Raw genomic sequence first — 23571 nt, 5'->3', positions numbered from 1 at the left:
CAGTAAACCGGCTGGAGCCAGCCAAAAACACACGGTGCTGGCCTGGTAATGTTTGTACATCTGCCTCCTTGTGTCATTCTTTGCCAGTAACTACAAGCGGCATTTTAAAAAGGACGTCCATCTCGCATGTATTTTAGAACAGGCACAGCAAGATCATTTTATTTATTTATTTCTGCATTTGTACCCCACATTTTCCAAACAAGTTGTTGGTTCAATGTGGTTTATAGTTTGGTATAGTTAGACATGTAGCATTATCATTAGTAGTTGGCGCGTGTCGTCATTTGTTTTTCTGTTTGGTGGTCAGGTTCTGTGGTGTATTACATCGTTGATTATTATTGTCTGTGCGGGATGTTCTAAGAAAGATTGTCTGAAGAAGTGGGCTTTCAGGAGTTTTCGGAAAGTTATGTAATTGGTCTTGAATTTTAGAATTTTCGGTATTGTGTTCCAGATTTTGGGACATATGTATGGATAGGTTGTTGTGTGTATGTTGGTTCTTGGCTCATGGGTGAGTTGAGCTGCTCCGTGTGTTCCATGTGGGAGGCTCATACATTTCTGGGAGTAGTCTTGCATGAGTGTAGCTGCGTGTGGAATGGGAGGAGTGGTTGTTGAATGTTTGAAGGTTGGGATATAAGTTAGAAACAGTACCATTCTTGTGTGCAGGTTGTTTGATCTGCTGTAGATGTACTTCCTTTTCTTTTTGGGAATGCTTTCTTTGACTGATTCCAAATTGTTGTACATCGGCTTTTCTTTGTACTGGCACTTGCATGTTACATTGAATAAACAGAGTTTACAAAAAAAAAAGAAAAAGGAAAGGAGTCAAAGCACTAGATTTCCATTTAAAGTTTTCAACAAAAAGTTGAAGAAAAAGTTTAAAAAACAATTTTTTTTCTTAAAAAGATCCTTGAGGCTCTCTGTATTGTTCCAAACAATATTTCACTGGTATCCACAAAAATTCCTTTCGTTTCCTGGTGTTCTTTACTTGGGTACCAGAATCCCCCCCCCCCCCCCAGTTGGGGACAGCCTAAGACTGACCCTTTATCCTGGTTAGGTGTTAAGGGGACAATTCTATAACATAGATACAAACATTTATGTACCCCTTACATTCATAAATATTTAGAATAATGACATTTGCATGCTTACATGTGGGCATATGCACATAGCTGCTGAAATTCCACCTAAACATTATTCTGTAAATACCCACATAACTTATATAGCATGTACTTTCAAGGGAAGTGTCCACATGGGCAGACCTTAGGCAGAGCATGGGCGAGGCTCAAATTTATGTGCATAACTTCTAGAATATTGTAAATTTATCTACAGCACGTAGGCACTAACACACCAACTCTATGGCTGTAAGTGCTTGCACTTGAATATTAGACTATTCAGTCCTACATCTCAATAGTGGGGGTAAATACTAATAATAATACGATAGAAGACCCAACATCTTAAAGCATTTATCAAGGGGTGTCAATCTCCAGACCTCAACAGTGGCTTCTTTCACAGAAGGAACTCACCCTGTGACTCACTGGATTTCTCATCGGCCTTACTCAACTTTTATTCTTATACATTATTTAAATATTTTCAATTTTTTATAAAAAGCACTTGGCTTATTTGAGTTGATTGACTGAGTTCTCTATGGACTCACGCCAACATGGTCCATGTTTTGACACAAGCAATATGCCTCAGTATCTAACAGACAAATAGATGCTGAAGCATATTGCTAGGACCAGCCTTGACATAGCATGTCGAAACATGGACCATATTGGCATTAGCCTATAACATAACATGTTAGCCATGTTCTAATTTAAAGTTCATAAAAACGTAACAACAGAAGAATAGCCATACTGGGTCAGACCAATGGTCCATCTAGCCCAGTATCCTGCTTCCAACAGTGGTCAATCCAGGTCACAAGTACCTGGCAGAAGCCCAAATAGAAGCAACATTCCATGCTACCAATCCCAGGGTCAGCAGTGGCTTCCCCCATGTCTATCTCAATAGCAGAGTATAGACTTTTCCTCTAGGAACTTGTCCAAACCTTTTTTAAAACCCAGATTCACTAACTGCTGTTACCACATCCTCCAGCAATGAGTTCCAGAGCTTAACTACTCTTTGAATGGAAAATTATTTCCTATTTGTTTTAAAACTATTTCCATGTAATTTTATTGAGTGTCCCCTGGTTCTTGTACTTTTTAAAAGAGTGGGAAATTGATTCACTTTTACTCGTTCTACACCACTCAGGACTTTGTAGACCTCAATCATATCCCCCTTCAGCTGTTTCTTTTCCAAGCTAAAGAACCCAAACCTCTCTAGCCTTTACTCATAGCTCTTTCTCCTTTGGGCTTTCAATATCCATGGCAAAGAAAAACAGGCTTTTATTCTATCCTCCCCCTCCCAACAGTCTTGCTGGCTGAATATTAACTAAAGTGCTTGGAGACTGACTGTCCTCCTGGATTAACTCCTGCCTTTAGGCAGCCAGTCTAAGCAGCTTCACACACTGGTAATAAGGTTATATTTCTTTATTATCTCCTCCCGCACTGCTTAAAAGTCAAAAGGCAAAAATAAAAGAAATGTAATAGCAGAACCTCACGCACTTATGAGTAGTCAGTGTTGTACTCCAAGAATTGCATTGAGTCAGGCTCTAGGCCCACAGGGCTGGTGAACTTGTGTTCTGTGTCTATCTGCTGGTGGGGCTGCTTCAGGATTAAATTGCTCACATGGTTGCTCAGCTGGAGGATATGCCCTTCTACCATGGGGTTCTGGAGAGTAAGCTGAATCCTTTCAGGGAAAGTGCTCTGGCTTCTCTTCCTCAGAACTGATAAGTCAGCATGTTGAGTCATCCTGACATATGTAGGGTAGCCCTGCCATCAATTAGGGTTGCCAACTTTGACAAAAATAAATCTGATACCTGCCCCACCCATGCTCCTTCCTTGCCTGACCCCCCTCATGCCTTGCTATGTCCCATCCCTTGCCACACCTACTGTTGTACCCTTCTCCTACCCTGCCCCTCTACAGCCAACTGTTGACACTAGGGTTGCCATTGTAAGAAAAAAATGCCAGGTGTACAGCATGTCTCCCCAATCCTTCCCCCTTTCCTCAAAGTACAGTGTCTCTTCACCCTCTGCTCTCTCTCTCTCTCCCCCCAGGCCTGGCATCCCTCCTCTCCCCTCTCACAGATTAAGCATCAATCCATTCCTCCCCCCCCCCCCCAAATGCATAATTGGCATCATTCCCTCCCCTTCCCACCCCTCAGGCAGATCTGAAATCAATTCTCTCCTTCAATCCCTCCTCCCTTCCCCATAAAGATCTGGCTTCATTCCCTTCCTCACCCCTATGCAGATTCCTATCCTCCAGTTGACCTTCATAAGCACTCGAATTAGAACAGCCATGTTTTCTGCACAAGCTGGAGTTTCTCCCTCTCCTTCTCCTGCCCGCGGTTCTTCAAATAGTTAGTTGCCAGCAGCAAAGATAATACACTACTTCAGCTAGCCTCGGAGCTTTCTCAGCTATGTTCTACTCACAGGAAGTTGCAGCAGAGGAGGCGGGACACAGCAGAGAAAGCCTCAGGGCACCAAAAATAGGGCATCTTCCTTGGGCTTGTGGATTGCTGGGCTGGGGTGGGGTGGGGAAGAGATACCGCCAGAATGCTGGAGCCAGGGAAGCCTGGGGGTAGGGGTAGGGACAGATGGACAGATGCCAGGTCATGGGAGGGTGAAAAAAGAGAGAGCTGCTGGACCATGGGGGCAAGAAGCTTGAGGCAAAAAAAAAAAAAAAAGAGGCTTTTCTGTTGATGGTTTTAAGGTTCTGCTGGCAGCTGGCCTGGCCATTCAAAAACTGGTCAAGCTGACTGAATACTGGCCTGTTGGCAACCCTAGCATTAGGATTTCCTGGTTCTCCCATCTTCCAGTCCTTAAAGGCATAGCTATCTGGAATTCTTTAGCCCTTATTAAAAGCACCAGGAACTCTGTTTTTTTCCTCTTGGCCACTGCAGACGTAGTCTTATAATCAGAGTCACCCATGTTGATGTCCTATGTTTCATACCACACTTGGCAAATTCAATGTTCTATTGCCTTGGCTACTAGTTAGATTATAAGCTCTCTGGGACAGGGAAACAACTGTAGAATTGTAACTTGTCTTGAGCTCAGATTTAGAAAGACACAGGTTTATAATCAAAAGTCAAAACAATCCAGATCTAAATGTTAAAAGTAGGCATGAGTGGAGGTGGAGGGAGGGGGGAGAGGATTACTGAGAACTGGACAAAGTATGGACCCCTTTAAGTTATTGCTGGTCAAAAGGGGAAATAGTAAAGCTAGGCTGTGCAGCCATTAATGTGCTAAAGACAAAAATAAGTTCACATATTCATAAATTGAGATACCTTTTTGGGTGAGCATTTTTCAGGTCCAAAACAATGCATCAATGACCTTATGATCAGAATATTCAAACAGTGCTTTACCACAATCCAAGAACATAAGATTTCTGTATTTAAAATGATCATATACTTTGAAACTAATTTAAAAAAAGGATTAAAAGGTCTGGGCTTTCTAATGCATTATAAGCCATAAAACTCTACTGCCTGTCACCTTTTGTTCTCCCATCTGTCTTTCCTTTTCCCTACAGACTATTATTGAAATGCTTCAATGATTCATTTGGGGGGGCTTTTTAGTATTGGCAGCTTTTGCTCATTCTGTCATGACCTGAGGAATGGATTTTTGTTCACTAAAACTAGTCAAAATACATATTTTAGGCAGAGGGGTATGTTTTTTTTTATTTATTAAACTTTATTTCTCTGCATTCAAATGGACTAACACAACTATATTACATAGTACAACCAAGCAGAGGAGGCAAGAGCACCATGACAAAGGATCAGTTGGTTCATCCTCATATAATCGGGGGGGGGGGGGGGGGGGGTGGAGGGGTAGCAAGTTTCCTGGTATGCAGTGCAAGTTGATTTGACTGCACCTTTCAGCTTAGGACATGTAATCACATGTAAATGATCCAGCTTGTATGGCTAAACGTTTGAACATATCCTTAGCATAGTGGGTTGTGGTAAGAGCAAAGTAATGTGGTAGGTGGAAATGGAGCAGTGAAAGTAGTCAAATTGTTGCAACTGACAACTGGGAGAAACCCTTAGATAAATATGGCTTCCCATTGCGAATGCACAGGCAGACTCTGTGAGCCAGCCGGACCTTATCTACAGATACCTACTATCTTACAGCATTGAGGCCCCGATGCTCAAAACTCCAGCCCTGTTCTGAATAGCGTTGTAAAAATACCTCTGGAACAATGCAGAACAACATCCTAATGCTCAAGGCTAATGAGATGGACATATAGGCACGCTCATAGCGTTGAGCATTAGGGAGTTCGACGGGAGGATTGTGCTTTGGTGCAGGAGGGTTCTGCTTGGCGCATGTGCAGAAGAGTTCCACGGTAAGCTTGGGCCTGCGCGCATGCGCCTGGTAAAACCCGAATGTGAAGGACACATTTGTGTCTGCCTAAATATAAGCATTTAACAGTTTTTCTTTAGCTTGGACGCTTATATTTAGATGCAGGAAACAGATGCCAATGTATGTTTTCACTTTGGGTGTTTTATGTTTTTTTTTTTAGTACGGACGCTTTAAATTTAGATGCAGGAAACAGATGCCAATATGCGCTTTTGCTTGCGTCTGCTGTTTCTCATGACCAGAGCTTAAGGACTTGCACGGGCTTCCTTCTGCATCCAAAGCAGTCAAAACGGGCAGATTTTGCAGAAAGAATCATGAGAGAAACATGAGAAACATAAAATATTCTCTCTTCCAACACTCTAATGCCTGCTCTGACCTGGCGTTATTTTTAAACAGCAGTAAGGCAGTTTTGTTTTGGGTGCTCTTTTCTGAGTGTTGGGGAGGAATACAAAATGACCTAATTAACATGAGCTTGACTACATTAACATGCTACTTGCAATTAAGTCAATACTTAACTGCGTAAAATTGGTTTGAATATCAACCTTTCTTTATTTTATGTTAATGGATTACATGGAGTATAATTTTACTTTGTTGTGTTTGAACGAGACCCTTATTTTTGAATGGGGTCTAGTGCAAATGCTTATTCATGATGTTTTTCTTTTTTAAATCGGCAGAAATTGTAGGTAACACAGATGATATCCCACTTGTGCGTTGGCGGCAGCAGTGGTTGGAGAACGGGACACTACTTTTTCATTTACACCATCAAGATGGTGCTCCTAATCTTCCCGGTCTAGAATCTACAGAAGAGCCACAAAGTGAGTCAACAGAGGAAGAGCTAAGAATCCTTCACGTCTCTGTCATGGTTAGTTGGCATAGTCCTACCTTGAATCTTTGTCATCTTCATCATTGAACATCACTATCCAAACAACTGTGTGCAATTGCTCTTTGCTTCTCCTTAATCTATTCTTTACTTCCCACAGGTGGCTTTGTAAGATTCTTCATGGTTATGAAGTTTGCAAGTATAGGGATTAGTGATAGACAAAAGATTGGAATTTTCCAAATGCAATGATATTCCAGCCACTAACCACTTAAACTATACCTCCTCTATGCTATCATTCAAGGCCCCATAGATAAGATGTCTTGAATAGTAGAATAGAAGGGATAAATGCCTTGCTGTGCTTTGAAGTGGGGTTGCAGGGACAATGTCGGAAAGTACTTTTTCACAGAGAGGGTGGTAGATGCCTGGTATGCCTTCCTGTGGGAAGTGGTGATGAAAACAGTAATGGATTAAATAAATGTGTGGGTTAGGCATGGAACCAAACAAACTTAGTGGTGATTAGATGGCAACATCAGTAATTGAGAAGCAAAGTCAATGCTGGGGAGACTTCAGTGGTTGGAAAACAATGCCAGCCCGGGAAGACTTCTACGGTCTGTTCCCTGGAAGTGGCGTGAACAGATCAGGATAAAGTATGAGTTTTTCTTGTTGGGTAAACTGGATGGACCGTGCAGGTCTTTATCTGCTGTCATCTACTGTGTTATTAGCATAAAAAGTTGTATGTTTGTTGGTTACACTAGTGGGCTTCAAAGTACAACTTCAATAGTATGGTTATGAGTAGGAGATGACACAGGAGGAGAGTGTGGAAAATTAAAAAGAAGATGAGAACACAGAGAAAGCATTTCAGCATTGACCCTATTGGGTTTAATGGGGCAAGGTCAGTGTGGGTTTAGCCAAGGGAAGTCTTGCCTCACCAATTTGCTTCATTTCTATAAAGTCGGAAATAAACATGTTGATAAAGATGAGCTGATTGATGTAGGCATCTGGATTTTCAGAAAGTTTTTGACAAAGTTCCTCATGAGAGACTCCTGAGAAAATTAAAAAGTCATTGGATAGGAGGCAATGTCCTTCTGTGGATTATGAATTGGTTATTGGATAGAAAACAGTGGGTAGAGTTAAATGGCCATTTTTCTCATTGGAGGAGGTGAATAGCGAAGTGCCACAGGGATCTGTACTAGGACCAGTTTTTTTTTTAAAGAGGAAAAATTGATCCGATTAAGTTTTGGGAGAAGTTATAAGAAGTGTTGAAGGTTTCATCTATCCGTGATTTATTACTAGATTGGCTTAGTAAGATTGATAACATTCTAGATGATATTTTACCATTTAAAACCAAATTTAGAAGAGTTTATAAATCTGATAAATGGTTTGATATTGAATTATTAGCTCTTAAGCAGGATTGTAGGAAGAGTGAAAGGGCCTGGAGAAAATCACCAACTTCAGAGACTAAAAAAACTTGGTGTTTGAAAGTGTCCTTATATAAGTAGACAATATATTGTGGACAATAAGCCCTGTATAACATAACATCCTATATAATAAAAAAACACCTCCAACGTTCTGAAGCTGACTCCGTGGCACTTAAACCTTGAGCCATTTGTGCTCTCTGTGTGATGAAATGACGTCGGCACTTCCTGGTACGTCACCAGCGACACTAACCAACCACAAGAAAGCAACACGATCCACAGGAATCACACTCGCTCTCATAGCCCCGCCTTCAGAGCCCTCCCGCCCTCGGAGCACAGCTAATGTGACGTCAAGAGAAGGAAACAAACACAGGAATCACACTCGTTCTCATAGCCCCACCCTCTGAGCCAAGCTAACGTGACGTCAAGAGAAGGGACAAACCACAGGAATCGCACTCGTTCTCATAGCTCTGCCCTCGGAGCCCTCCCGCCCTCAGAGTCCAGCTGATCTGAACAGCCAGCTGGCTAAGTTCCTCGTGTCCTGTTCCACCCTCCCGCCCCTCGCGCCGTGTCCCGCCCCTCCCCCCCCAGGATCGCCACCATTCCCCCCTCCCCCCCACGTCGCCACCGCTGAAAACAAGAGCCAGAGCTGGTATAGTTCAGAGGGGCAGAGATTAGACCTCTATATGGAAAGTGCATGCTTCTGAACAGCAGGGTTTTTAATGAAACACAGGCGCAGACAGGCACTGTGCACTGCAATTCAGAACTATGCTTACAACACAGAACAGTACTACAGGCTCCTATAAGAAGCAAACTCAACTCAAACTGTCACACTGGATTCCAGCATTGTTTCTACCTTCAAACTGCATTTCAGAAAGAGCAGGAAAGATCCCAGAGTGGGAGAGACGAGATCAGAGGAAACCTTGAAAGAGCACAGCAGCTCAGAGGACAGTAGAAGAGGCAGAACAGACGGCAAAAGGCTACGACATCGTACTACAAAGCAGCTATACAGGATACCTGAAGTAGAGAAATAGTCACAGAAGCAACAGAGAAGATTATAGAACCTTGGGACAGAAATAAATAAACATACAAATGCCTGAAAGAGAGAAGATATCAGAAGGGAGAAACCACAGAGCAGAGGGCAGAAAAGATTCACCAGGCAGCAGTCTCACAGAGACTCTGTGTAACGCACACATACTCTCACACTCTATCTATCTCAACCACACTCTCTATATCACACTCGCACCCACACTCACTCTCTCTATGTCACACACACACACACTCGCACATTCACTCTCATACAGTCACTCTTACACACACTCTGTCAAACATTCACACTCCGAGGAAAACCTTGCTAGCACCCGTTTCCTTTGTGTCACAAACGGGCCTGATTTACTAGTGTATAATATAAATGATCTGGAAAACAGAACGATGAGTGAGGTGGTTAAATTTACAGATCACACAAAACTATTCAAAGTTGTCAAAACACGTGCGGATTGTGAAAAATTGCAGGAAGATGTTAGGAAACTGGAAGGCTGGGCATCCAAATGGCAGATGAAATTTAATGTGGACAAATGCAATGATGCACATTGGGAAGAATAATTTGGAGCAAAGTTACCCGATGCTAAGGTGCACCTTAGGAGTCAGCACTCAAGAAAAAGATCTAGGTGTCGTTGTAGACAATACACTGAAATCTTCTGCCCAGTGTGCGGCAGCAGCCAAAAAAGCAAACAGGTGGTAGGAATTATTAGGAAAGGGATGAAGAATAAGACCAAGAATATTATAGTGCCTCTGTATCGCTCCATAGTGTGATCTCACCTTGAGTATTGTGTTCAATTTTGGTCACCAGTGATCTCATTATTTTAAGCGCTTACTGGCTCTGAACATTGTGCAGTAGCAAATGCAGACGCTAGTCCAGCACTAATAGCCTCTCGTACCCACATTTCCTTCTGAGCATTGGGGTCAGAGCATTAGCACTGCTTTTGTTAGTGCTGTACTGAATATTTGTATTTGATTCTGCTCAGAATTTTGCCCCGAATAATTCATATTCGGCTGAATAGTAATTTAAATTAAAATACTAATAATCCAGGTCTGTACTGTGCTAAATCCTACTGAAATAAACACTTGTTCTCTGATTTCATGTTGCTTCTTTTATTGCTTGTTATGCTAAAGCTCAATGCCCATTATTCGTATTTGGCTGAATAGTAAAATATGCTATTTGGTACTACGCTAGTTTTTATATGTTGAGAAAATTAGGTGTCATGTTTCAGAAAAGAATTTGAAGTGCATTTCCTTTATTCATGTTGAGTCATCCTCTGTAAGGTAAGAGATCAATTAAATAAGCTTTCATGCATGTCAATTCTGCTTCATTAAGGTTGCAAGTGAAGAAGAAAAAGGTTTTTTTAATTGGGCTGCTATACAAGATCTAATTTTCTTTCTTTTTTGGACCAGTAGTTTCCTCCTGCTCCTTTGTACTTCCAGCTCAGTCTGAACTAGGACTGGAGTAAGACATCATAAGCTTTTCATTTGCAGGTACCTGGGTAGTTTTCTCCCTTCTCCCTAGCATGCTTAGTGTGGTCATTGCTACAGTGTTCTTGGGCTATGTTCCAGACTTCCTTCTGGAACCCTGCACTATGGGCCTTGAATCTAGCCTAAGGAGGACAAGGCGCATATGTTAAGAGGCCAAGAGGGGCCTAATTACTGATAGGTGTTATTTTAATAAAGAATCATAGGTGTCTCTGGGAAGTAGTTATCAAGGTGTGGTAAATGTTGAGCTCTTACCACACCTTAATATAAAATGGGAATGACTAATCTGCAATATCTCAGTTCCGCAATTTAGTCAATCTCATGTTACAAGAATAATGCTGCGTGCAGTCTTGCAAATAAGAGTTATTATACCATCCCGAGAGCATTGGACAGCAAAGCCCCAGCCCAATGCTCCTGGGTGGTACTTTAAACTAGCTTGTTACATTCCTGGTTCCCCCCTCCCCCCCCCACACACACTCAAAGGTCTTCCAAACAGGCCATCCTCCCAAGATCTACTCCCCCCCCCAAAAAAAAAACAATCCCCCCCCCCCCCTGAAGAGCTGCCCTCACTCAAGTACACTCACCTCCCTAAGAACCCTGAACTCTATAGGCCCTCTCTACTCTCTGGGACTCTATAACTTATCTAAAATTTGGTATTTCCTTCCAAAACCAAAACATGGTTGCACCAAGATGTTCTATTAACTTGAAAATATCTCCTCTTTAGTCTATATCTGATGGTACCGTAACCAAATCTAAAATATGACCTGCAATAATTCCCTCTCAAATCTTTCTGAACCATGTAAATGAATATTAAAATCTCCCCAAACTACTATCTTTGTGTCTCTCATCATAAACTGTCCAATTAAACTTGCCAAAAATGTAAAGAGCCTTCCCCCAGATGAAGTGGTCTATATACCAACAAAAATGCAGATCATCTGTACAGTAATTCCACTGATCCCAAACCTAACCTTAAATGTTCCATGAAAATGACACCCTCATCCACGACCTTTCCCTTCATAATGTAAGATATGATATCCACCTGGACAAGCCTGTCACAGATATAATTCCCCTACCTTCAACCAGGCTTCTTTCAAAAATAATATCTGAGTTCTAATATTTCATCTAAGACCAGCTATGGAAAGAGACCACAATGGTTTTCTTGTTTTAGATTACGATGTTTGTTTTGAAATGAAAAGAGAGGGGGGAAAAAAAAGAACAAAACAGGCATGGTCAACTTCAACACAAAATCATTCTGTTCCCTTTTTGCCCTCCCAAAGCCATGTGCACTGTCACCAAAATTCTCACTCCCAAATCTGCTTTGCAAATTGCATCACTACCCTTCCCCCCTCCCATATTACCCATTACAGTGTGTAACTGAAATCAAACCCTTATCCCAGCAACAGAAAAAAAAAATCCCTACCCCAGTAGTAAACTAAGAGGTCCTTTTATGAAAGTGAATTTATTTATTGGGATTTATTAACCACCTTTATGAAGAGACTCACCCAAGGCAGTGCACAGTAGGTACAGTTTAACATCAAACTTACAATTTTGTTAACATCATAACAATAGTAAAATGAACAAGTATAAACATAAATACAATGAAAGAGGAAAAACTTGAAAACATCAAATTGAAACCTAATAATAGGACTACCATGAAACAGGGTCAAAAATATATACATTTGTCACGTTTTCCAGGCAGGAACTGGGTTTGTGAGCCCTTGGACCACTGCCGAGTGGCAGTGGCAGGCAAAACCACCCCACATAGGGATAAGGCAGAACTCTGACAGGGCCAGCTAGACTTCACCTGCGCTTGACCACCGTTCCTCAGGAGTTGAGCCCCTGAGTGCAGGTGGCCGGCAGGACTTACCGGACAGGGCCGGAACTGGATACCAGCAGGATACACACAGGGACTAGAACATACAGGGAGGCTGGGCAGAATACTGGACTAGGACTCTCAGACAGACAAGGGACAGAACTGAAAGCTGCAAGCAGCCACTGAAACAGGGAACAGACACTGGTAGACAAGAGACAGAACTGAAAGCTGCCAGGCAGCCACTGAACAAGACACACAGGCAACCAAGAACTAGACAAAGACATACAACAAGAAACAAGACTGGGAAAAAAGCAATCCAGTACAAGAAGCTACACAAAGACTAAACTAGAATCAGGCAAGAATACAGACTATAATCTGGACTAGGCAGAAGTGCAGCAGCACCCCAACATACCAGGGTCTTAGGCGATGCAAAGGCAAAGCAGAGAGTTTCCAACTGGCTAATAAGCCCAGCAGCAGCTGAGATTCAGCTGCAGCAATCACAAGGCAGCTACGGGTGCTGTGCAGGCTCAACCAAGACAAGCAAGTCTGGCAGGCCGGAAGATCCGGACTGGATTGGGCTGAAGTCTGGAATGGGAAACAGCACACAGACAATCCAATGCAGCCACCAGGTCTGGCCACCAGATGGCGAGATGACTGAGAGCCTGAAACATGGGCACGATCGTGACAACATTTAACAGCAATGCAATTCAAATAACAGAAATATAATACAATGTAATCATAATAAAGATGGAATATTTAATAAGCACACAATTAGAACATTCAAATAACATTTCTATGACACTAATGTTTACCATATACCTAAGGCGCAAAATGCAGAGAACTAACAGATTTAGCATGTGCTACATGTCATACAGCTGCATTTAGCGCATGCTACATCTGTTAGGGTACCTTAGTAAAAGGACCCCTAAAAAGGTCTAAAACACCTTTTACAGCAACCATGTTACTATCTGCAATACGATATTATATACCCCACCTACTCACTATCGTTCAAAAAGCTGTTACCCCTAAACAAGAACGTTTGAAAAATTCTTATTCAGGGGCCCTTTTACTAAGGCACCTACGTGTGTCCAGCACATGTCAAATTGTAACTACCGCCCGGCTACCACGTACCCCAGGCAGTAATTCCATTTTTGACATGCATCCAAAGCACAAGGTAGAAATTTTCTACCTCATGGCACTTACCTGGCGGTAATCGGCAGTGTAAGCGTGCTGCCGATTACCGCCCGGTTAATGCGTGAGACTTTACAGCTAAGTCAATGGGTAGCGGTAAGCTATCAGGCTGAAAATGGATGCACACTGGTTTTAATTTTGCCGCATATCCATTTTCTGCCCCTCCCTCCCAAAAGGCCTTTTTTGCAGGCACGCTGAAAGATGGACCTGGGTGCATCCAAAACATGCGCCTACGCCTGTGCAGGCCATTTTTTGGTGCACCTTAGTAAAAGGGCCCCTCAATTTGGGAATGTGCTACTACTACTACTACTATTTAGCATTTCTATAGCGCTACAAGGCGTACGCAGCGCTGCACAAACATAGAAGAAAGACAGTCCCTGCTTAAAGAGCTTACAATCTAAAAGACAAAAATAAAGTAAGCAAATCAAATCAATTAATGTGTACAGGAAGGAGGAGAGGAAGGTAGGTGGAGGCGAGTGGTTACAAGTGGTTGCGAGTCAAAAGCAATGTTAAAGAGGCGGGCTTTCAGTCTAGATTTAAAGGTGGCCAAGGATGGGGCAAGACGTAGGGGCTCAGGAAGTTTATTCCAGGCGTAGGGTGCAGCGAGACAGAAGGCGTGAAGTCTGGAGCTGGTAGTAGTGGAGAAGGGAACAGATAAGAAGGATTTATCCATGGAGCGGAGTGCACAGGAAGGGGTGTAGGAAAGGATGAGTGTGGAGTGATACTGGGGAGCAGCAGAATGAGTATATTTATAGGTTAGTAGAAGAAGTTTGAACGGGATGCGAAAACAGATAGGGAGCCAGTGAAGCGACTTGAGGAGAGGGGTAGTATGAGTAAAGCGACCCTGGCGGAAGACGAGACGGGCAGCATAGTTTTGAACCGATTGGAGAGGGGAGAGGTGACTAAGTGGGAGGCCAGCAAGAAGCAGATTGCAGTAGTCTAAGCGAGAGGTGACAAGGGTGTGGATGAGGGTTTTGGTAGAGTGCTCGGAAAGAAAGGGGCGGATTTTACAGATGTTGTAAAGAAAGAAACGACAGGTCTTGGCAATCTGCTGGATATGAGCAGAGAAGGAGAGAGAAGAGTCAAAGATGAGCCCAAGGTTTCGAGCTGAGGAGACAGGGAGAATGAGAGAGCCATCAACAGAAATAGAAAACGGGGGGAGTGGGGAGGTGGGTTTGGGGGGGGGGGGGGAAATGAGAAGCTCGGTTTTGGTCATGTTTAATTTCAGGTGGCGTTGAGACATCCAAACAGCAATGTCAGACAAGCACGCTGAAACTTTGGTTTGGATGCAAGGTGAGATATCAGGGGTAGAAAGGTAGATTTGAGAGTCATCAGCATAGAGATGGTAGGAAAAGCCATGGGATAAGATTAATGAACCAAGGGAGAAGTGTAGATAGAAAAGAGGAGGGGACCAAGAACAGAACCCTGAGGTACGATGACAGGCAGAGGGATAGAAGTAGAAGAGGATCCACCAGAGTGAACACTAAAGGTGCGGAGGAAGAGGTAGGAAGAGAACCAGGAAAGGACAGAGCCCTGGAATCCAAGTGAGGACAGGGTATTGAGAAGTATGCTGTGATCGACAGTGTCAAAAGCAGTGGAAAGATCAAGAAGAATGAGGATGGAATAATGACCTCTGGATTTAGCCAGTAATAGGTCATTGGAGACTTTAGTAAGCGCAGTTTCGGTTGAGTGGAGAGGACGAAAACCAGATTATAGTGGGTCAAGAATAGCATGTGAGGAGAGAAAATCAAGGCAGCGATGGTGAACAGCATGCTCAAGTAATTTGGAGAGAAATTGAAGGAGGGAGATGGGTCGGTAATTAGAGGGACAAACAGGGTCGAGTAAAGGCTTCTTAAGGAGAGGTGTGACCACAGCATGTTTAAAGGCAGCAGGGATAGTCGCAGTGGAAAGTGAGAGGTTGAGAATGTGACAGATAAAAGGAATAAGAGCAGGAGAGATGGCATTAAGAAGGTGTGTGGGAATGGGATCAGAGGAACAGGTGGTACATTTTGAGAAAGAAAGGAGAAGTGTAGTTTCCTCAATAGTAACTTCAGGAAAGGAGAAAAGGGAATGAGGGGAAGGAGAGAGAGGGGAACGGACTAGTGGAGGGAGAGGTGGCGAGGTAGAGAATTCAAGTTTTATCTTTTGAACCTTGTCGTGAAAGAATTCAGCAAGGGTCTGAGGAGATAATGAAGGGGGGAGTTGGGGGAGGGGGCACCTTGAGTAGAGAGTTCAATGTGGTGAAGAGAAGTCGAGGGTTAGAGCCAAGAGAGTTAGTCAGTTGGATATAATAATCCTGTTTGGCGCGTATAAGAGCAGATTGGAAGGAGGTCAGCATGAACTTAAAGTGTAAGAAATCAGCAAGGGCACGAGATTTCCGCCAGAGGCGTTCGGCGGAGCGGGTACAGGAACGTAGGTAGTGGATATTAGAAGTCAGCCAAGGTTGGGGTTTTGTACGCCTTATAGGGCGGGTCATCAAAGGTGCAAGAGTGTCTAAGGCAGATGATAGAATATTGTTGTAAGAAGAAACAGCCTCGTTGACAGACGTGGATGGTGCCACAGTCGAGAGGAGGTTTGAAACATGGGAGGATAGAGATGACGGGTCAATACCATGAAGATTCCTAGATAAATTAGATAAGATATGATGGGACTGGGAGGGAAGAGATTTAAGTGTGAAAGTTATAAGATGGTGATCAGAGAGGGGAAGATCAGAGGCAAGGAAGCTAGAGGGTGAACAGTTAGAGGAGAAGATAAGATCAAGACAGTGACCATTTTGATGAGTGGGGGAGGTGGAGCATAGTTGGAGATTAAAGGAGGATGTTAAAGCAAGTAATTTGGAAATATAAGAGTTAGAAGGATCATTAGCAGGAATATTAAAGTCACCAAAGGATGAGAGAGGGGGAGGAAGGATCATGGAAGAAGACAAGCCAGGCATCAAAGTCACTGAGAAAGGATGAAAGAGACTTATTAGGGGGACAGTAAATGACCACTATTCGAAGAGGCAGAGGAGAGAAAAGGTGGATAGAGTGGACTTCAAAGGAGGAAAAACAGTAAGATTCAGGTGGAAGAAGGGGTTGGAATCTGGAGGAGGGAGAGAGAAGTAGTCCAACACCGCCCCCGCGACCAGCAGGACGAGGAGTATGTGAAAAAAGATAACCGCCATGGCAGAGGGCTGCGACTGAAGCAGAGTCATCAGGGCAGAGCCAGGTTTCTGTTATGGCGAGCAGATGGAGGTGACGCGAGATAAAGAGGTCCTGGATATAGGGGAGTTTGTTACAGATAGAGCGGGCATTCCATAGGGCGCAAGAGAAGGGCAGAGAAGAGGAGGGGAGTAGAGGAATAGAGATGAGGTTATAGAGGTTGCGGTGAGATCTGTAGAGTTGGGATAATAGTTGGTGAGGAGGGCCAGGATTGGGATTGATGTCACCGGCTGAGAGTAAGAGGAGTAAAAGAGAGTGGAGGAGAGTAGGAGAGGTGTGGCCACGAAGGCGTCGAAGGCGAGAGGTATTTAGGTGGAATGGGGAAGGCAAAATGGAGGGAAGAAAGAGATGGAGATTAAAAGCCAACAGGGAGGAAGAAGGTAGGAGAGAAGGTGAGGTGATGAAGTTGATGGATGGGCAGTGAGTTCCTGTAGCAGAGAGAGGTAGGGGGTGAGGGAAAAGATTAGGAAGGGACATGGCTAGGAAGAGAATGTGAATAGGGGCCATAAACGACTGAGGTACTTTAGCAACTGGGAAGAAGATTAGATGTAAAGAGAAAAAATGCCCCGCGCGCCTAATGGCGCGCGACACCTAGAGCAGAGGCCCTGAGTGGATCGGAGTGGACCTGGGTGTCACCCCGGAGAAGGCTGTAAGGATATGCAGATGAGCTGCAAGTCCTCCACAGCACCTGAAAGGCAGCTGGTGGTAGAGCTGGGCACTTCTCAGCTATGGAAAGGCTTACCAGGGGTTAGGCCGAAGCCAGCATTCCTCCCCCTGAGGGTCGCCTGATCCTAGCCAAAAAGCACCTGGAAACTCTGTGCACTTGGAGCGAGGGCCCTGGGAAGATCGGGGTGGACCTGGGAGTCACCCCGGATACAGCTGTGAGAAAAAACAGAAGGGCTGCAAGTCCTCCACAGCACCTGGTGGGAGCGCTGGGCACCTAGAGCGGAGGCCCTGAGTGGATCTTCGTTTGAAGTGTGTACAGCATTTATGAAGAATTTGCCTAAACACCGTTGACATTTCCTATGTCATTTCAAAAGACTGCATATCCCTAAAAATGATTCCTAGGTGTCAACCTGAAACAATGACCTTAAGTCCCTTTCCATCATCCACAGCTTTAACCAATCCTGGAAGTGAAAGACCCAACTAGACTACTGAGCCAGAACCTTAATGCCAACCTTTGTCACTGAGCTGTTTTTGATGATGCTCACTTACATAAGTACATAAGTAATGCCATACTGGGAAAAGACCAAAGGTCCATTGAGCCCAGTATCCTGTCCCCGACAGCGACCAATCCAGGTCAAGGGCACCTGGTAAGCTAACCAAACGTACAAACATTTTATACATTGTTTTATTTCCAATGGACTTGTAAGGACATTTACTGAGAGACTGCTACCAGTGGCGTAGCAGGGGGGACTGCCACCCGGGGCGGGGCGGTTTGCCGTTGCACCCCCCCCCCCCCCGGGTGCAGCACGATGACCCCCCCCCCCCCCGACCAGCTCCCACACCCTACCTTTAAAAAGAATATCGGGAGGCGAGGCGCAGAGCCTCGCGCCTGCCCTGCACGTAAAAGAAATGTGGACCGTCTGGCCTTCTCTTGCTCTGTCTGTCCCGCCCTTGCGGAAATAGGAAGTTGCGTCAGCGGAGGGCGGGACAGATAGAGCGAGGGAAGACCCGACGGTCCACATTTCTTTTACGTAAAGGGCAGGCACGAGGCGCTGCGCCTCGCCTCCCGATATTCTTTTTAAAGGTAGGGTGCGGGAGCTGGTCGGGGGGGGGTGTCGATTCGCCGAGGGGGGGAGCTGGCAGGGAGCACCCCCCCCCCGAGCTGACACCTGGGGCAGACCGCCCCTCCCGCCCCCCCTTTGCTACGCCACTGACTGCTACTTCTGATTTTCTATGGCAAAGAAGGATCACAAGGAACCACAGTAAAGAGCTTCCACAGCCAGGATGTGCTTGACATTCAGCTAGCCCCTCGGATATATCAAGCTAAGGGGTCTTTTACTAAGCCAGGGTGGCCTTTTTAGCTGCGGTAGAAATCAGCTGGCGGTAATCGCTGAGATGCCCATTATATTCCTATGAGTGTCTCTTTGTTTACCACTAGCTGATTTGTACTGTGAGCTAAAACACTACCGCAGCTTAGTTAAAGACCCCTCCCCTAAGTGCTGCTGCTGTGATTAACTTTAAATGTATATTCTGTGGCACCATCTATGTAAATGCTGCCACTGAATTTGCATGTGTTAAATTAGACTTGCTGTTTCCGTGGTCCATGTTGTGTGTAAAGGTCATATGTAGAGATGCTGAATTTCACTGTAATGTGTTATAACTTTTTTGTGGCTCTTGGCCTGATCCGTGCTTCACCAATTTTCTATATGGATAGATGCTGCTGCATGCAAATATGTGTGGTGGTATTTATTTGTATAACTACTCTTGTCTTTTTTTAAGCCACTTACATGGTTAGTGATGTCTCCATGAGCTGTTACCATGTGATGTAATTCTAATTTATATTGTGGAGAAAAAGACCTCAATAGTATACGCTTGGCAGCAGATCAAAAAATGTTTTTCTAAGTGCCAGCTTCTTCTAGACTCCATTATTATCATTGGTCAAAAAACTCCACTTTTTTATTCATTACACCAATTTTCATTCCATAAATTATTTGATATTTCCTATGATTATAACATTCTGAGGCACATCATGAAGTATATATTCTATGACACTTAGCTTTAAATCTCCGCCCAACGGGGCTCTCTGTTTCACTCTACTCTTGAGCTTCCTCAGGGAGCTAAGCAAATTACAGCCTTTCACTGTGCCTGAAACCTTCTGATTGCACCAAATGTTACCCCAGAAACACTGCTTTCTCCCAATCTATCAGTGATGTCTCCAGCCAGATAAGCAGCCTTGAATATTGAGTCTGATATACCTCAATTTATTTCTGGTGGTTTGGAGTCATCTGGAAACTCCACATCTTCTCTTGGCAGGAGACACATTCGTAGCTTTATTAGGAGAGCACCTTGATGAAGTCAGAATAGCTCATGAAGGCAAAAACCGATAGTACTTAAAAAAAGTAGAATACTTGTTTCCTGCTGTATCACTTTCAAAAGCAAGTGGTCAACACCTTCAATGGATTTCTGCTTTTAGATGATTTAAAGGTCTGGAATTTTCTTTTTGTCCTGTGGTGGTGGGCTTTGGCAGACTGGGCAGGCTCTGACTGCCTCCATTTCCTCTGACATGTTTTATGAGGTCTCTGAGAAAAAGGAGACAGCTCAAAATGCTGCGTCAATGTGCCAGCAGGGACTTTGCCAGGCACAAACAGTTTTTAAATATCCACCTGCCTGGCACTAACCCATCTCAAAATTTATTGCTGCTGCCAGGGAACCGTGAATAGACTACAAATTGGCATGATAACTGATTCTTTCTCCTGCTGCTTGACCTCAGATGGGCAAGTAATGAATGTATTCCCACAGCGCCTGTAATAGGGCTCTAGCTAGTGAATTCTGGAACTGCTATAGTCCTAAATCTCTTAATTTGGGGACCAGTGTCATCTTGACACTGTTTCTATCAAATTCTCATCTGTAGTTACTAGTACTGCATAGCAAACCCCACTCAAAGAAAAAGTTTTAAAGTAACAAGTAATATCACTACAAGTAATATGACTAAAAGTGACCCTCCTTTCACACTTTTAAATGAGTGGCGGACAAAAGTAGACACAATTTGTCCTGCAGAAATTTGAAAAGAGTGTAGATTTTAAAAAATATTTTAATTTTTTTTTTTACAGGGAAGTATTATGAACCACTATAAGAATGCATTGATGACTCATTCATGTTAACGTTTAGCTCAGCCTACTTTTGGACTTTCTAGTGACTTTCAGATTTCTTTTCTAAGTTGGTTTCACACATTTATTCTAAATAAAATTTCTTAAATGCACTTTAGAATTTAATACTAGGATATCAACTGTATGTGCATTAATTCATATGTTGACTTGTATTAAATTGATTTATGCACAATTTTTAATAAGGTACATAAATGAACTGTTCACTAGCAAATGCATATCACCATGTGAATCAATATCTGGAAATAAATATCTGGGGTAGGGTTGAATCATGTGGTCACCTTTATGAGCTCTGAGTGCATCCAGGTATGAAATCACCTAGACTTGAATTTTTAGGGGGATTTTTTTAAATAGGCTATCTACCTGTCCCCCTAATTCTACATATACCCTAGGATTCTATATATTATGCTGAGATTTCCACACAGAAATCGAAAGCATATTCCATAACAATGTGGATAACTTAGAGGGTCTTTTACTAAACCGCGGTAGCGTTTTTAACTTGCTGTAGAAATCAGCTGGTGGTAAATGCTGGACGCCCGTTATATCTCTATGGGCATCTCGGCCAGCTGATTTCTACTGTGAGCTAAAAATGCTACTGTGGCTTAGTAAAAGTACCGCTTAATTCGTTAATAAGCTAATCAGCCCTAATTGGATGTTAAAGAATTATCAGCACTAATTGGCATTAATTAGAATTTGCACACACTACCTGCTAGGCGCATTCTGCAAAGTGGTGTGCATAAATTCTAATGCTGCCAAAAAGAAGGAACGGCTATGGGTGTGGAATGGGTGGGTTGTGGGCATTCTGGAAAACTATGTGTAGGGTTATAGAATACACCTGCTCTGCACTGGTATTTACACTCCTAGAGTTAGGCACTGTCATGGCTGCTCAGCGTATTCTATATACTATATGGAAATTTAGGCTTATTCTACAAAGTATACCTAAATTTAGGCCTACTTTATAGAAGGCGCTTAGGTGAAATTCATTTCAGTGCTGAATTTATAGACGTGATAAAGAGATTCTAGTACGTAGTGCGCCAAAAGTTAGGCACCAATTAGGCACATAACTTTTTGCACGCAAAGGGAAGTTAGTTGAAGTTAAGCACCAAAGCAGGAGTAAAACAGTAGTTAGGCACCTAAGAGAAGGATTCTTCAAGCGGCGTTAGGATCATAATGCACATTATTTGGTCCTAATGTTGCTTGCATTAAAATACTGTGGCAAAATGTAAGTTGCCGCTGGTTAGGGAGTAATGAGATGCAAAATATGAAAATGCATATTTTGCATTCATTATTATGCAAATACCCTAAAGCAACTTGTCGGACAAGATTGTAAACATGAAATAAGTGCTTTTATTAACTTAAATTTGAGGCCTGTTCCTTCATAGGACTAGAACAAAAGTAAAGTCTCTTATCTTCAGAGGGGGGAAACAGTTTGCATGGACCTGTGGCCTACAGAGCCCAAAAACAGTATATGGTTTGTGACAGCCATGCCCCATGCCCTAAACAGTTTCCAGTTTCTCTCTTTATCTCTTTGTATTCCCAGTCCTGGCTCCAGCCAGACCTCAGAACAAGAATCACAATTCTTCAAATAAAAGATTGGATTACCTCAGCCAGATCACAGCAGCTAGAAGTGTTCAGTAAAGTCATAGGCTTGAGCTTCAGTTCTTCCTTCCCTGGGCCTCCTTACCCTCAGCCTGGTCCTGTCTTTTTAAACTCCCAGGTATTAACTCCACCTCTCCCAGCTCACTTCCTCCAGGGCTGGCATCAGTGCTCTTAAGGTGGCCCAGGCTAGTTAGAGAGAGACTTTTCTTAAGGGTGAGGGTAGTGTTCCATAAACCTTGTCACAGGCACACAAATTTGATGTTGTAGAACAGTAGCTTAGCACCTAGATTTGGATGCCTAACTTTTCATTTAACATCCTCTCCAGATTTGGGTTACATTAGTACCCTTTATAGAATTGCCTCTATGATGTGTACAGTTGCTAATTTTCAAAGAGATACTGCTAGGTTTTGGCACTCATTTCATGCTGTTTTTAAACAAGAATAAGAGGACAAATGTAAAGTTTTATTTATTTTTTTTGTTTTCATTCCTGTGTTATCGGTAATGTTCTCTATTGCTCAATAGTGCATCCTGTTATTGAAAGAGAGCACACTATTGCACAATAGTGCATCTTAGTCTTCAATAGCATGTTCTACTGCTCAGTAATGCACAATCACTCCTGCCCCTGCCGTCATTGGGCTCCAAATAGTACCAGCAAACCCTGATGGTAGTTTCATGGTAGTTTTCTGGGCATGAGCAATCCTCCACAGGTTGCTTAGGCAAAATGGATGTTGGAAATTCCCACAGTAGCCTTGTGAGACTGCCACAGGAGGTCCCAGCAGCCATTTTCGGATTAGAAGCAGCATAAGCAGGATCAAGATTGCTCCTGCTTATGCTGCTTCCAGTCCCAAAATATCCACCAGGACCTCCCACAACACTCTCACAAGGCAGCTGCAGGAAAACCTGGCAACCATTATGGCTGAGGAACCTGCGGGGGCAAGAGCAACTGGGGATTACTCTTGCCCAGGAGATGCCACTAAACCACCAGACTGTTTAAAGCAAAGGTGTTCCATGGAGGGCCTTTGGGTGGTGGGAGGGTGGAGAAGTTGGCTGGCCCTCTTCTGGGGGGGGGGGGGGGGGGGGGAAGGGGAATGTCAGTGGTGACTGCTCTCCCAGGAGAGCCAACAAGGTATCATTTTTGGTTTTGGTTCCTGTTCCAGCAGAAAATGAGCTTCAAATTTCAGCTGTGGATTCGGTTTTGGCCAGAACCAAAACCACCAGTTTCAGTCGGCCTTTAACATGGAACGATCTTTACTGAAAACTAGCTTAGTGAGCATTCCACACCTATATTTGGGCATGAGCATTTATGCCTTGCAAAGGCTGGTGCATTTGAGCACCTAACTGCCATCAGTTGGGCATGAACATTTACAAGTATTCTATAACATCATGCCTAATTTCTTGGAACACCCCTGACCAACTTATGCCTCCCCCACCCCTGGCAGTGCCCCCTTTGGAACTGCATGTTATAAAATGTAGGCATGCATGTTATAGAATAGGGTGTAGGGAAGTTCTGCACTTAACTTCTAATTACAGCCATTTAAGTGCTTGTTAAGGCCAATAATTATCACCTAATTAGCTAATTTGTTTGCTCTCAGATCTATGATCTATGCCCAAAATTGTACGCCTAACTTTGGGTGACCTATAGAGAATCTGGGGATAAATGGTCCCCTGAAATGTCAGCCTTTGATCTAATGAGGCTGTAAGTGGATGAAATATATTTCTGAGGGTTTCCCACATATCTT

At 43.5% G+C, this 23571-nt stretch overlaps 1 protein-coding gene across 1 annotated transcript in view; it reads left to right on the top strand.

Annotated features, from left to right (window-relative positions):
• The window catches only part of ASTN1 (astrotactin 1), a 481917-nt gene that overhangs the window by 93139 nt on the left and 365207 nt on the right, over positions 1–23571 (top strand). The window contains exon 2 of the mRNA XM_030206744.1: positions 6113–6300. Within this exon, the coding sequence (XP_030062604.1) occupies positions 6113–6300 (188 nt within the window). The remainder of the gene's footprint in view (positions 1–6112; positions 6301–23571) is intronic.

This window comes from Microcaecilia unicolor, chromosome 6 (genome assembly GCF_901765095.1).
Source record: "Microcaecilia unicolor chromosome 6, aMicUni1.1, whole genome shotgun sequence".
Lineage (NCBI taxonomy): Eukaryota > Metazoa > Chordata > Amphibia > Gymnophiona > Siphonopidae > Microcaecilia > Microcaecilia unicolor.
Note: the sequence above shows the minus strand (reverse complement) of the source record. Positions and strands in the feature narration are given on the sequence as shown.